This window comes from Phalacrocorax aristotelis, chromosome 2 (genome assembly GCF_949628215.1).
Source record: "Phalacrocorax aristotelis chromosome 2, bGulAri2.1, whole genome shotgun sequence".
Taxonomy (NCBI): Eukaryota; Metazoa; Chordata; class Aves; order Suliformes; family Phalacrocoracidae; genus Phalacrocorax; species Phalacrocorax aristotelis.
The window spans coordinates 73486633-73501781 of record NC_134277.1 but is presented as its reverse complement, the minus strand read 5'-3'; the positions used below and the strand labels follow the sequence as shown (position 1 = coordinate 73501781).

Below are 15149 nucleotides of genomic sequence, written 5' to 3'. Positions count from 1 at the left end.
AGCCCCTAATTTAGATACACCACTTAGGTGACTAAAGGCTGTGGAGCAGGAATATTCCATGCCAGGTTGGTGGTGGCTCCTTTAAACTGAGCTTGGGCAGTGGAAGAGAGAGTGAACTGCTTTTGTTTTGCAGCAGCCTGTGATGCCTTTCCAGTTTGAGATGTTTACTCTGAATATTTTTGCATGTCTTGCAGGTCTGGTGTGAAACGAATTTGCGAAGGTGCATCAGTGACTTCCATCGATTTATTTGCGAGACATGTAACAAGGCATTCCCCATGCTTTCAGCGCTCAAACTGCACACAGACACCCACGTGGTGGATCAGGGAAAAGACAAGCACAAGCCACAGTCCACGACCCCACCCGGCGAGAACCCAGACCAGAAAGCCTTCATGGCATCCTTGGGCCTACAGTACACCAAAGACATCAAGCCTGTCAAGCAGGAGGACATTACACAAGATGAGGTCCAAGAAATGCGGCTCAGAGCACTGAAGAGTAACCTACCTCAGGAACCCGGCAGCCCCGGTCTGCTCAGCCTCTCTCCTCTGGAAGCTGCCTCTATGGGAGGAGGGTCATTTTCAGTCCTTCCCCCTACAAAAGACAACATAAAGCTCCTCTCACTGCAGCCTTTCCAGAAGGGTTTTATCATTCAGCCTGACAGCAGTATTGTGGTAAAACCCATCTCCAATGAGTCTGCCATTGAGCTGGCAGACATTCAGCAGATCTTGAAGATGGCTTCTTCTGCTCCTCCTCAAATCAGTCTTCCTCCACTTTCTAAGGCACCTTCTGTCCCTGTGCAGTCCATTTTCAAGCATATGCCACCATTGAAGCCAAAGCCTTTGGTAACGCCCCGAACAGTTGTCACAACCTCTACACCTCCTCCTCTTATCAGTGCCCAGCAAGCCTCCCCTGGCTGCATCAGCCCAAGCCTCCCACCTCCCCCTCTGAGGCTGATCAAGAACTCGGTGGAGTCCTCCTCCAACTCTCACCTCCCCCAGCCAGGAGCCAAATCGAGTCCTTCCTCGCAGTTGCTCCTTCAACCCAAAGTAGAGCCTTTAACTCAGCACGAGATGAAGACACAGCTGGAGCAGGACAGCATCATTGAAGCTCTCCTGCCTCTGAGCATGGAAGCCAAGATCAAGCAAGAGGTGACAGAAGGGGACCTCAAAGCCATCATCGCAGGGGCAGCAAACAAGAAAGCCCCAACCATGAGGAAAGTCCTGTACCCCTGCCGCTTTTGTGACCAGGTGTTTGCCTTCTCTGGTGTCCTGAGAGCTCACATCCGTTCTCACTTGGGTATTTCCCCATACCAATGCAACATCTGCGACTATATCGCAGCTGACAAGGCAGCGCTGATCCGGCACCTGCGGACACACAGCGGGGAGAGGCCTTACATCTGTAAAATCTGCCACTACCCGTTTACAGTGAAAGCCAATTGCGAGAGGCACCTGCGAAAGAAGCACCTCAAAGTGACCAGGAAGGATATAGAGAAGAACATTGAATATGTCACCAGCAACGCCGCTGAGATGGTGGATGCCTTCTGCTCCCCAGACACTGTGTGCAAGCTATGTGGCGAGGACCTAAAGCATTACCGGGCCCTCCGCATTCACATGAGGACGCACAGCGGCTGCCAGAAGAAGAAGCCGTTTGAGTGCAAGGAGTGTGGCACAGCCTTTTCAGCCAAGAGAAATTGCATTCACCATATCCTCAAGCAGCACTTGCATGTGCAAGAAAGAGAGATAGAGAATTACATCTTAGCAGTGGACTGCAGTGCCCAGGAAAGCCAGACAGACCCTCCTTTATTGGAGGACAGCACTTACATGGACCGCAAGCCCATGACGCCTTTCCTGGAGCCACAAAATGGCTTCTTGCTTGGGACGTCATCTCACGTTCCCATCAAACTTGAACCTGCGGGCAACTTCCCAATGGATTTTGACGAGCCTTTGGATTTCTCTCAGAAGAACAAAAACCTGAGTGCTGTGCAAGTGAAGCAGGAGAACCTGTTTGGCTCTTCTCCCCTGTCCCTCTACGACTGTTCGATGGAGCCTATCGACCTGTCCATCCCCAAAGCCCTGAAGAAGGATAAAGATGATGTCCCATGTGAAGCCAGGAGTCAAGAGTTGTCTGCTTCTGGGAACAGTGATAAAGCCTATAACTGTCTGCAGTGTCCTTTGGGTTTTGGTGCCAATGGGAACTCAGAGAAGGACAGGGCTGTCAGACATCCCCAGCCACTGAAAGGTTCATTGCATTTGACTGTCCCGATCATTTCCCCGGCTCTCCTTGGCAATTCTGCCTTGCTGAGACCCTTGAGGCCAAAACCACCACCGCCACCTCTCTTGCCAAAGCCTCCAGTAACTAAAGAGCTACCACCATTGGCTTCCATTGCACAGATCATTTCATCTGTGTCTTCGGCTCCTGCTTTGCTGAAAACGGAGGCTGCAGACACCAGTCTCAAGGCAGTGAGCAACTCCACTGGGTGTGACAAATCAGGGAACGCCAAAGCAAAAGTGACAATCATGACTGCCGTTCAGAGAGACTCCAGCCTGCCCAGTGGCCTGACTCAGGCATGTGATGCAGAGCAGTCTCCTGTTGCCGATGCTGGGTTGACTAAGAAAAGAGGTAGAAAGAAAGGAACGAAAAATAAGCCTAAACTTAGCAGTGGTGTGGATCTGGAGTCAAGTGGGGAGTTTGCTAGCATAGAGAAGATGCTGGCTACCACAGACACTAATAAATTTAGCCCGTTTCTGCAGTCCACTGACAATTTCAAGGAAGAAAGCGGCAGAAATGGAACAAGTGAGGATGAGAAGGAAACTGCCGAAGGTAAGCTGCCGAGAGGGAAGAGGAACGCTTATTCATACTGCCTGCAAAATATCCCCTGTCCTTACTGTCCTCAAGTCTTTCCATGGGCAAATTCCCTGCAGCGGCACATGCTCACTCACACAGGTAAGAGCGCCTTGTGCTCGCGGTGAATTGTAGCCCCTGAGGATGTTCCTCATGGAAGGGCCTCCCCATGGAGGAATCCTCCTTTCTTGTCCTCTCTCTGGTGTCTGAATGGAATTCTTCATTATTTTGCAAATCCCTAGCTGTTGCTGTTGTATAGTGGTGGTGGTAAATTTTTCAATAATGGAATAATCTCTGTGCCTTTGAGTATCAAGGGGGCAAACTGAACTGCTAAAACCCATTTGACTTCAGTGGCATAACTTAGCGTACGTGGGAAAAGACTGGTTTCAGGTGTTCTGTTATTATTGTCTTATCTTGAAGGTGAATGTGTGTGTTGAATGTTTCATTGTGCCGTGTAAGGCTGCTTCCAGTGGCTGTCTGCATCAGTAATGACAAAAAGATCCATAAAAATGAGAGCAAATAAGTATAGAATTGTGGCAGGAAAATAAGATAGCGTTTTAGCATCTTTTTTTTATTGCGGTGGCTTTTATTTGACAGATCAAAGAAGGAGGGTGCGAGAAACATCATCCTGATCATTACGTAGTAGCTTGCCTCTAGGAAATGTTTCTTCTCAGTGCTAGACAACTAAAGGTGGGCTTATGCCCTAAGGCGTGGAGATGCGTATGGAATCTTTAATATTGTGCCACTGTGTAAGTAACCTCAAACCTGGCATAAACAAAAGGAGAAATTGGGGAGGGAGATTTATTCTAGGTCTGGGGTTATTTTTCATACTTCGCTATAAAGGAAATACTGCGTTGAATGCAGTGCCAGTTTGAAGTTCACTCCTTTTTCCACCCACACAGTAATAAACTAATTAGTAGATTCTCATCCTACTCAGAGAGAGATAGGACAAAGTTCTGATTGCTGTTGCTCCCCTTTAAGTCAGTCACAATTGTTGGTATTATTTGCTTTGTTATGCAATCTCAACTCCTGGTGTAAAGAATAAAAGTTAGGGATATGTGTAAGAAACGTAGGGGACTTGAGTACAGCCTCATAAAAGATAACTGAATTTTTTGGAAGGAACTGATGTTTCCTGAAGCAACTGATTCATGTCTGTGCTGAAGAGGGAAACCTGAAGAGGTAAAAGAGGTTAGCTAAGAGGTTTAACGAGAACCTGAGCTGTGGAGCAGTCCTTATTACAGTTTGCTTTGGGTGACGCGAGGACATAACTTGCAAGGTATCCCTGCAACTGTAAGGCTATTGTTTTCTGGCCCACAGAGACCAAATTATTTCATCTTATTAAGTGTACAGTTTACTTTGAATGGTGAAGGATAGCTCTTTATTCATATCAATTGTTTTCTAACACCCTGCTCTCCAAAAAAAATATATAGTTACTGAAGAACTGTTCATGAGACAGAAAACAATAGAGAGGCTTTTCCCAGACTAAGGGGTTTGACCTGCTTATTGATGGCAGACTTCCAGGGTAGCAGCACTGGTGTAAACCCTTAACGAAGACAGGAAAATGCATTCGGCCATGAGTTGTATTGGTAAAACTTGTCTCTCCGACCACCACTGGGCTTGGAAGGAGACACCATCCTTTCAGAAAGCCTGTGCTGCAGTCCCCAGAAAGAAGGCAAGTAGCTGCAGCTGTAGCAGGGCTGGATCGTCAGTGCAGATACAAGATTTTTGGCAGTAGTATGGCAGTGGCAATAATCATATTCCAGTTAGTGCCCTCCAGCATCAATAATACAGAGCTGTTTTCTAATGATCATAAGAGCGGTGTTGAGCGAGACTTGTTGCTGGAGGACCACCCCACAGGAAGCTTTGGCTGGCCTTGGGGCATCTCCTTTTAGGTGATACTAGCACTCTCTTTCTAAACTGGGACTTCACAGCAGTAATCCTGTGGCAGTAGTGTAGATAAGGCTTACTGGAGGGGAGAGGGAAAGGTAAGCTAGGAAGGTAGAGGAGATCTAGGGAGATGGTGCCAAAGCAAGTGCTAGGATTCATTCAGGTGGAGCGATCCCTGTTGTTTTGCAGTGAGCGTCAGGTGCTGGTGGCATGGGAGGAGTTTAGCAGCTGTGGGATAGATACAGCAGTTTGTTGGGTTCGTGTTCTGGGTGGGCGAGTTGGTTTTCTGACGGAGACATCTACAGTGTCATGCAATGCGCTGTTTCTGTCCCCACCTATTGCACAGGCAGTGACTTGTTAGATAGCTCTGTTTTATAAAGGGAGTTAAGAAAAAATCAAATTCACTAATCTTGTTGTGAAGAGAAAAGGAGCACTTCATTGTCTGGGCTTGATGGCTGCTCCCTCACCTGGGGACAGAAGGGGCCACAAGTGTGTCTTTCATGTTCAATAAAATTTTGACATGGAGGACTCCTTCCATGTGGTGTTAGATCATATTTACCTTTTGTGCAAGTGCTGAAACACACATGCTACCAGTAACCCACATCCCTCACACAACCAAACGTCTCTCTCGTGAAAGCTTTTGCCCCGCTTATTCTTGCCTCAACACCACTGTGTGTTTTTTATTTCAAAAGCATTTCCCTGAAGAAGCACACACCTTCCTCACCAGTTTTTATTTTAATGCAGAGCTCGTAAGTGGGGCACTGGGAATTTGGCATAGCTTGGTTTTATTCAGTGTTTAACACAGTACCTGTGCTTTGTTTGAACATGCTTGAACACTTGCTTTTAATGCTTTCTTTCTCTTGATGTCTTTGTTGTTTAATTTACTATTCTATGTTCAACTAAGCTTGCCTTTCTTTTTTGCTTTTCTCTCCTGCTCTTGGCTTTTTTCATTCTCAGAGCAGCAAGTAAGATGTGCCCTGCAGGTGGTGCAGTTAATTTTACTTCTTTTATGGCATGTGCATCAGACTAGGTTCAATATAAAATTAAAATAATGGTCTTTTTTTGGCCATTAGTTTGTTGTAGATAACCTAAATCTGTTTGCAGAGAATCACTTGAGGATATATTCAGAATGATACTGCCAGATCGTATTTGGCCCAAGATTATTTTTTGTAGAAAGTGATATTTAATGGCACAGGAGGTTTTTTTTTTTAGTTTTGGTTTTGTTTTGTTTCGCTGTTACAACAGGAATGAACTGAACAAGAAAAGATATATAAACAAAATAAAGTAATAAATAAATAGAGTACAGTTACACCTAGCCCATGAACCTGAATGTTTCCTGTTGATTGGAGGACACAGGTCTCACAAAAAAAGGACTGGAGGCATTTTATGCTTTGCTTTTATGACTTAAGTCAAAGTGAAATTGTAGAGATCTGTACTTTGCAACATTTGTCCTTACCATGGCCATAATGTGTTTCCACTAGGACGACAGTGGCAGGAGATATCTTAATTAAGGAATGATCTTCTTACATGCTGTGATAATTTAGATGACCCTTTATATTGAAAAAGACTCCCTTCAAATGACTGGCTTCCACGAAGTGTCCAGCCTAGACTAGTCCTGATGTGCTGTTAACCAAATTTTACAGTCAGTTCTGAGTCAATACATAAGCACAGATGTATTTTAATCCAGGCCATGACCATTCTTATGGAAAAAAGTTAATTTAAAAAACGAAATCACATTGCATATAAACCAACTGCTTAGGTTACCCTCCAGTAAGTATATTTTATCAGAAGAGCAGTTGCCTTTAAGGGACAGTACAGGAAGCAGAGAATACTGCTTTTTTTGAATGATCTTTTTTGTGCCTTTAAAGGTGACATTTTTGGAAAGCAGTCTGGTTTCCATTTGGGAATAGAACTGAAACTTGGGGTGGGAGGATTGGCATTGGCACAGTAAGTAGGATTTTTGTTTGGGTTTTGGGACCTCCAACTAGGACATTTGTGTGGAAAGAAGAACATCTTATCTGTTGTAAGTATTGGTCTGTATGGCAAATATTTGGTTGATACAAAAGTTTAAAAGGCTGAAAATATGAGAAAATTGTGACCTGAGATGCAGGTTGAGTTTCAAGTAATTAATCCCCAGCTAATCCTGTCACTGCATGCTTGAAAAGAAATGTGGAAAGGAATTGGGCTATCATGAAGCAAAAGGATTTCTGCTCAACTTTGAAGTTCTGTTTTGTATTTGCATTGTGAATGAAGCCAAATAAAAGCACAGAAAGTGGTGGTATTAGTAGCCATAAATTTATGGTTGACTTAGCAGGCATGTAAAAAGAAAGAGTGGCTTGAAAGTCTACAAAAATCAGTGCCTTGATGCTTCTAAAAAGTTGTGTTGACACTAGAAGAAAATTAAGAGGAAGAAACAGCGCCTGAGATGCGGGGAATCCCTCATATGGGTTGAGATGTTAATTAGAACAGGTCCAGCTTGTGGCAGATGAAAGTGAGAAACATAGCCACAATGTTGTATCAAAGAGGCTGCTGGCTGGGGGAAGTTGTATGTGTTCAGGGTTTTGGGTGTGAGGTGGAAGGTATGACAAGAGCTGATCTCCTTTTGCAAGTAACTATCCTCACAATCTCTTCACCATGAAGATGTCTTTCAGGACAGCTTTCCTCATTGCACTGCATGATCCCGGCTTTTCTTTCAACTCTTCCTGCGCTCAGTCCCTTCCCTCGTTCTAGTCATTTAAATGAGTTACAGGCATGAAAAGCTTTCTCCTGTGGGGAAGTAACTGATTGCTTATTCAGCATATGGGGCTTGGTTCTACTGAAGTCAATGGAAGGATGCCCTGTGGTTTTCATGGAAGTTATGTCACATTCACACGGGCGATAGACATCTCAGGAGAGAGCCTGCTGTTGAGGAGCTTGCAGTCAGGATGTTGTAGTTGGTCACCAAGCAGTAGAGAGGGAAAAGGGAAAAAAACAAAGAAGTTTTTTATTACATGTTAGAGGTTAGATAGACATACTTTTTTCTTGGGTCAGGCTAGAAAGCCCTTCCCCTGTCAAAATTGTGTTGTTGTCCTTTCTACCAAATGTTGTCCTTTCTACCAAATCTAACACAATTTGCACAAACCTGGAGTTGTCGGCTGCTACCTGAGGAAAAATGTGCTTATCCCCCAATCTAAGGAAGTAGGATGCTGGATTGCACAGTGGCACATGCAGTTTTTCCCGGCGGCTCAGAATAGCAAGCCCGGGTTGTGTTTGGTAGGACTAAACACTGCAGAAAAGTGAGGTATAAGGATGTGAGAAGTGCCCTGCTGTGTTAGAACCGTGGTACATGCAGCCAAGTACTCGTGTCTCCAGTGGTAGCGGTAGGATGTGCTGTTTAGGGTAGGCATGTGGGCCTGGCCGCTTCCTGCGGTCTGTTCATCTCAGTGTTCAATCAGCATCCACAACTGCTGCATTAGGCCTGTGTGTTAGACAGCACATCCCTGCTTGGATCCCTTTACTACCTGTTCACGGACTTACTGTCTGCAAGTCTCTCCAGTTGCTTTCTGAACCTGCTGATGCTGTCTGCCTCCAACCTCATCTGGTGTCAGGCTCCAAAGGTTCACTGCCTGCTGTGTAAGGAACTATTTTTAATCTGTTTTCAGCTGATGCCCTGCTAGTTTCAGAGATTTCCCCCTTAGTTCCAGTATTGCAGGATTTGGTGAATTGCAGTTCTGTGTGCACTCTCTCAGCTGCATTCAAAATTTGTAAACCTCAGCCATAACACCCTCTTCTTGAAAACAAGAAGCCTGAGCCTTTCTGGTGCCTCCTCGCAGGGCAGCTGCCCCATCACTTGGATCAGGTTTGCTGTGTGCCATACGCAACATGACTTACCTCCTTCCTGTGGTGTGGAGACCAGGAGTGCACACACCACTGGAAACAAGGGCACACCGGGGCTTTACACAGCGGTGAAGGGACACCCTTGGTCTTGCTCTCAATATCCTTGCTCGTGATACTTAGTGTTTCTTGGCTTTAGTTTGGCTGCTGCTGCAGGCCAAGCCAGTGATCCTGGAGAGCTGTCAGCAATGGCTCTTGAGACCTCTTGCCTAAATGTACCTGTCAGTACCACATTCAGCATCACATAGGCATGTTTTAGATTATTTTTCCAGAGATGTTTTACCTTATATTCATTGGCATTGAAGCTCAGCTGCCATTGTATCACCCCCTCTGTTTTGAGAGTTTAGCAGTGAAGGAGATTGTCAGGTCACACAAGGCTTTGTTGTAGGCAGGCGAGTGGCATTTAGTCAGAAAGGACAAGCTGACACGAAACCAAGGGTGAGCGCAGTCACCCAGGGTTTTTCTGCACTGACCAAATGGGATGGATGCAAGAAGGAAGCTCAGCAGATGGTGGTACCTGTCCCTTGCCTGAAAAGCGTTAGCACCAGGGAGCTGTTGCTGTAAGGTGTTCACACCTCTAGGAGAGACAGGGTCACTTTGTGTCACTTTGAGTGGATTTCACAGGAGAATTGTTGAAGTAACAAATCTAAAAGCAGCAAGAAGTTGGCTCTGTGCGTCAGGGCAGTTAAAATTACAAATGAGTTGTTACTCTCAACTTCGGACTAGCTGCTGATCGGATTGCACAGAAGTGTGCACAGGATTTTCCTCTTACTTTTCCAAGCTCTGGTTCGTTTGGGAAAGTCTGATGTCTCCCCAGCCTCTCTCATCCTTTCTTTTAATACAGCAGGTTGCCTTGCAGTGATTCAAATGTGGTAATGCAGGTCTCAGTACTAGTCTGGCATTAAAATCTGCCATGCTGGGGACATGTTACAACGTGATTTGATCTTGCCTATCATGAAGAGACTAAGTTGCTGTGTTACCATGTTAACAGCCTGTAACTCCACAGGGCTGTAGCACGGTATCTGGGGTGTCACGTGGGCTCATCCTGCCTATGCAGACAACAGATGGCTACAGCCTGCAAGAGGAAGACTCATGTTATAACATGATCGCCTCGCAGAACAAAAGTCTGCAGAAGGGCTCTGAAAGTGCTCACCCCTGACAATCTTCATGGCAGAGTGAAACTAAAATGTCCTACTTGGGTCTGTTGAAAACTTTCTTTGTGGTCGGTGGGATCCTAACACAGCTCAGGTGGTCGGTGGGGTGAGGAGGCGAGCTTTTCTAAAGCCGCTCAGATGAGCGCTGGCACTGCACGTAGGATGGGTAGGACTTCAGTGGAACATTGATGTTGCTCTTAGCAGCCGACACTGGGCTGGTCAGAGTGGTTCAACCTGCCCCTGGCAGACAGAGCCTTGGGCCACAGTTGGATAACACAAAGCACTTCTTGCCCGTACTGGCTCGACCTGTTCCCAACTGTTCATCCCCACAGCTGTAGCTGACCCAGCTGCCCAAAAAAATGAAAAGGGCAAGGGGAGGGACCAGCAGTGGTGAGATCAGTTCCCGGATCTGGCTGGCGGTACTGCCCTAAAAGAGCACATTGATGCAGCTGAGGTGTGGAGTTGGCAGCATCTCCTGGGAGGCGCTGGGGATAGATGCTGTTGAAATTGGCGTTGCTGTCAAATGCTTTGTGTCTTCAAATAGCAACTTCAGACAGCAAGGAAGGAGCCCAGATCCTATACTGTTACAGTTACTGCATGTGCTTTATAGCATAGCTTAGTGTTTATAACTGGCTTTGCCAAGTGGTGTTTAATCACGGTCCAAAATCATTCAACAGCTTTGGACTTGTGGTCTCCCTCCGTTGTCCAAGAAAAATGGATTTCAAAACCAGTGGAAGTAAATTAACGATTTGAAACTGTGTCTTAGTTTAAGACAGGGTCGATTCTCTTTTTGTGCTGGTTTTAAAAGGTGGGTGAGTAGCGTGCTTGGGGCTCATGCGCAGAGCCCGTGCAAAAGAGCTGTACTTGGAAGTGAATGATCGCCCAGATTTCACTGTATGCCAGAAGGAAAGGGAATGAAGGGAGATGCTTGGATGGTGTTTGGTCAGCCATAAACGAAGCGAAGGTTAAAGCTGAGGTGTAAGACAGGAAGTGCAATTCAATAGAGTGTCACTGGGAACAAGTTTATAGAGGGTTTCTCTTGGTCTTGTTTTAAACCAAAACAAAAACAGGATGGTAGTTTTGAATAGGATTCAGAGATGAGGAGGCTGTGTAAGTGATGGGGCTAGTGTGTGCCCTTGCTACACGGAGAGGAAGGGAATGGTCTAAAGCACCTGAAGCAAACTGAGGACCTCCCGCTCAGCTCGCAGCAGTCAGACCCCAGGAGACCTGTAGCGGCGGAGAGGCGTACAGTGCAGTTGTGGAGCAACTTAATGAATCGCCCACTTTCACCAAAGTGAAAGGCAGCTCTGCCTTTGTCCCCTTCGGGCTTTCTAAATGCTCCCTTCTTGCAACAAAATACAGTCCGCGGAGAAGAGATGTGGGATGGGAATGGGGTAAGGGATTATCTCTTACGTAATACAGAAAGTGACTTTGCTAAGAAAAGATCCCTTTCTTAAAGAGGCTTGCCCCTAATGTGAGAGGGTCAAACACAACTGCTCTGTGCTAACTAGGCAAATATTGACAAAGTATAGTCAACAGTGAATTTTCCGATTAGCATTTAGCAGAATTCATCTTTGCTCCAGATATTTGCCACTCCGTGATGCCTCCAGAAGTCATGTGAGCCATGGGTATAGCAGGGGACTTCTTGTTTTTCCAAACTGTTCTAGCTGTTTGTACCTCTGGACTACATTTGTGGGTATTTCCTAGAGGGCAAAGGGCTTGAAACCATCTTTTCAGTGTCAGGCAAAGTTTAACAGCCACTCCAGAGCTGTAGCTCAGGGTAAAGCAAGAGTTGCTTGCTGCTGGGAGTTGGTCTGAGTGCTACAGCTGTTGTTTAGAAGGGACTGAGGAGATAGTATATAACCTGCTGATTGTATTGCCGGCTGTACATCAAACTGCTTTTCTGCTAAACAGTGGAATTCACCATAAGCTGAAAGTCTGGAGTTTTTCCCCCCACCCCTTCAACACAGATTTCCACTTGGTAGGTGCAGTCAGAGCAGTCCTGAACACTTTTCTTTGTGTCTGTGACTCCAGCTGCTCCCTTGAAGGTACTGCGGGATCGTGCCTTGTGTCAAACACAAGAAGTGGGTTTTTTCCAGAACTGGTTTTCTCCTTTTCCCCCAGATATATTCAGTTCCATTCACTGTAAATAGTCCTTTTCTATCTCAAATGTTTTCATTTCAAAAGGCACGCAGATACGACCAAAGCTCCCTCAACTGTGGACTAATTAAATATTTAACTTGTGTGTGTGCATGGGATGTAATGAAGGTAGCTAAATTTTAGTGTTTAGAGTGTTTACAGTAAAAATGGGCAAAGATAACGCCCAAATTTTTGCAAGTTCACTCCACAGGTTGGAAAGATGTTCTCCAGTTTGGCTCCAGTTCGTGGGTGGAAGTAGCAGCAGTATTGTGTGAGTGGGTCCAAAAAACCCCTCAAATTTACTAGACTGCTACCACCTAGCGGTGGCAGCGTCTATTGTAAAATATAAGAATAGCTGAGGTTATTTTAGTTAACGTAGGGAGAATAGTAAATCATTGCCTCATCTGACTGGTAATGCCGACTGCTTGTACAGCATCCATTTCCAGTGCTCTGTGTGCTATGGTTTTGAGCATTATTTATGTGACGGGTTTTCTAACACTTCTCTTGGGGTGTCAGCAATGTTTGGCAATAAACATTTGCTTTAAAGTCACAAAATAGTTTCCCTTACAACACCTTGTTTTATCTAATAACTCCTTAGCAACTCAAGCTCTGTTCTCTATTCCACCTTCGTTCCAGGAAAAAAGAAAACCACGGGAAAACAGAGTCAAACCAGCAACATCCCCACCTTGATCTGTGTCTGCTCTTTTATGTGAAACTTTCTGTATTCAGTGTCCCTCTTGATAATTTGGATTGTGTATGCAGGAAAGCCATTTACTGCTCTTTCTCTTCCTTTCTTGCCACCTATAAAAGATTAAGGAGTCTCTTCTGACTGGGCTGACCCAAAACTGCATCTTGAAATTGTAAATAGACTTCAGGAAAACAGTCTTTTCTTTCCACAGTTTGAAGGAAAAATTATTTTGGCTACAACTATATAGTGGTTTCTTTCATGCAAGCGGAAAAGTTTTTGGATTCTCAGATGGAGTCCTTGAGGTTTTGCTTATGAATATATCTCCTGAGAAGTTTGTTTTTTCCCAGGAGCTGATGAAGCAGCAGCTGAGCTACCAGTGGCTGCTTTGTGTTGCCTTCCTCCATACGTCCTTACCTCCCTGTTCGTTCCCTCTCTCTCCCTTACTTTGCCCATGTTCTTTGACTCTTGTGTCAGAATTGACATCATCAATTAGCATCACCTTCTTATCCTCGCTTCAGAGGAGTGACAGAAACTCTGGTTGTCCATGACAAGGTAATATATTCTGCTCCCACAGTTGCTGAAGAAGTGGTGGTAGGTGGGAGACTTGGCAAGCAGACCTCTCTGCTCTTGTCCTCTTGACTCGCCGAGTGTAAATATCTGTGGGATAACAAATGGACCGGAAAGCATTTTATAGCCTTAGTAAGTGAAAGGCGGGAAGGGGATGAAAGAAATGACAGGCCTTTCCCACGTACCTTGCCGTTCTCGCCTCCTGGATGCAGGCGGCTGCTCTGCACTGTAAATCAGCAATATTCTGGAAACAGGAATTATCTGGCTGAGAGGAGCTCAGCCTTGTTGGAGGGATGTTTGCCCAGATCTGAATCCTTAGTCAAAATGCTCATCTTTGTGTAAGACACAAGCCTGCTGGAGTTGCATGGCCAGCAAGGTTTTCTGTAGCTGCAGATAGGCATGTAAGCAGGGAAAAAAACAGTAGTGTAGGCCAAGCCTAACCTCTGCTGGAGTGGACGGAGCAGCTGCCAGAGCAAGACTGCCCTTGCAGCCATCCCTTGCACTGCAGGAGAAATCCCTCACCAGACCTGACATGGCTGTTGTCACGGCTGTCGTGTTTCCCACACACCTTCACAACTCCCCTGCTGCTCTTCCAGTTCGGCTGCAGCAGAGCGAGGCTGATTCTCACCCATCCCCGAACAGCTGGGGTTTGTGCAAAGCAGCTCACTTTTCCGCCAGCTGCGAAACCAACTGCGCAGGTTGGGGGTAACCACAGAGCAGCTCGACTAGTTGGGAGCTGCCACTTTACGATATGCATGAGGTTTCATAAGGGGCCTGTGAAACTCCTTCTCGACAAAGAAAATGGAAGGTCTGGTTTGTGCAGGTAAGGAAGAAGAGTGCTCCCCCAAGCACGTACGCGTGTCAGCACGTTTCTGGCTACGTCCCTACCTGATTTTTGAATGTGTTCGTTCAGGAGTGGCGGGCCAGCTTCAGAAGAGAAAGCGTGTGTACATCTGTGCTCTCGGGTCTGAAGTGGTCTCTGCCCTTCATGAAGGCAGATTGTTTAAACTTGCTTTTCTTGACGTTTGACCTCATCTGTTTGCCTGTGCTAGTAAGGCAACGTCACTCACCTGTGGACCACCTATCTCTCAGAATGTATCTCTCTTGCACAGGAAAACGTAGTTATGGGCCAGCCACGCAAGACCAGCATAGCAGCTGGGAAAGGGGCCCAGGGCACAGAGGAGAGGATAAAAGGAGATAGAGTTTGGGTATGATTCACTGAAGGATGAATATACTATAAGAAAGAAAAATACATTTTTTGAAATACTGAAAGCAGAACAAGAAAAAGTCAGGGAAAAATAGGGGGGAAGTAGAAAAAAATCATGCATGATATACAACATGTTGAACATAAAAGTTGCAGCTTTTGTGCTTTGGTGTTTTAAAGTGTTTTGGATTTGTTTTTTTCTTACTTGAGTGCTATGGGTATATGTTCCACTCATTCACTTTGCTCCTGATATTTCTTGTTGAAAAATGACTTACTCTGCCTTCGCTGTCTTCTGTTTGGTCAGCTAAGTATTATAAAGCATCTGTTTTGGTACAATAAAAGAGGAGCTTCTTCCATCTCGGCTTCCTCATGCTCTTCACTCCATCCTAACAGAGCTCCCATGGTTTCCTGCCCCACTCCCTAATGAATCCCCTCTGTGCTGTGCTTCCAGTCTTTCTTTGGCCTGTCTAAGGTATGTCCCCTCGGGGGAGCATTTCCTGATGGGACAGGGTGCCACATCTGCCAGAAGGTGCCTCCCACCTTGCTGAGGATGATGAGTGCTGATGGTGGGGGTATGGCAGCCATTTTAGGTGCGTTCTGTTGGTGTCGCTTCAAGGTCTTTGTGCCTCAGACACACTTTGCCACTCCAGTTTTGTCTCATCATCGTCCACGGATATGACACTGTGATGGTAGCAACCAAAGGCTGCTGGGGAGGAAACTCCTCTTCCCTGTTGTTTCCCTTCCCTCCTGCCCTTAGCCTAGAGGGAGTGGTGATTGCAGGGTTGTTTCAGTCCAAAAT

The 15149-nt window shown here is 45.8% G+C and overlaps 1 protein-coding gene across 12 annotated transcripts in view; it reads left to right on the top strand.

The window, feature by feature from the left end:
- Nucleotides 1-15149, top strand: part of RREB1 (ras responsive element binding protein 1) — a 126325-nt gene that overhangs the window by 101176 nt on the left and 10000 nt on the right. For 11 of the 12 annotated variants that reach the window (XR_012659059.1, XM_075084094.1, XM_075084084.1 and 8 more), the window contains one exon: nucleotides 195-2940. Coding sequence is in view for 11 of the 12 variants with exons in the window: in XM_075084094.1 (XP_074940195.1) it covers nucleotides 195-2940 (2746 nt within the window). In the remaining variant the exon portion in view is untranslated. The remainder of the gene's footprint in view (nucleotides 1-194; nucleotides 2941-15149) is intronic. The other variant, XM_075084086.1, reaches the window with a different exon arrangement.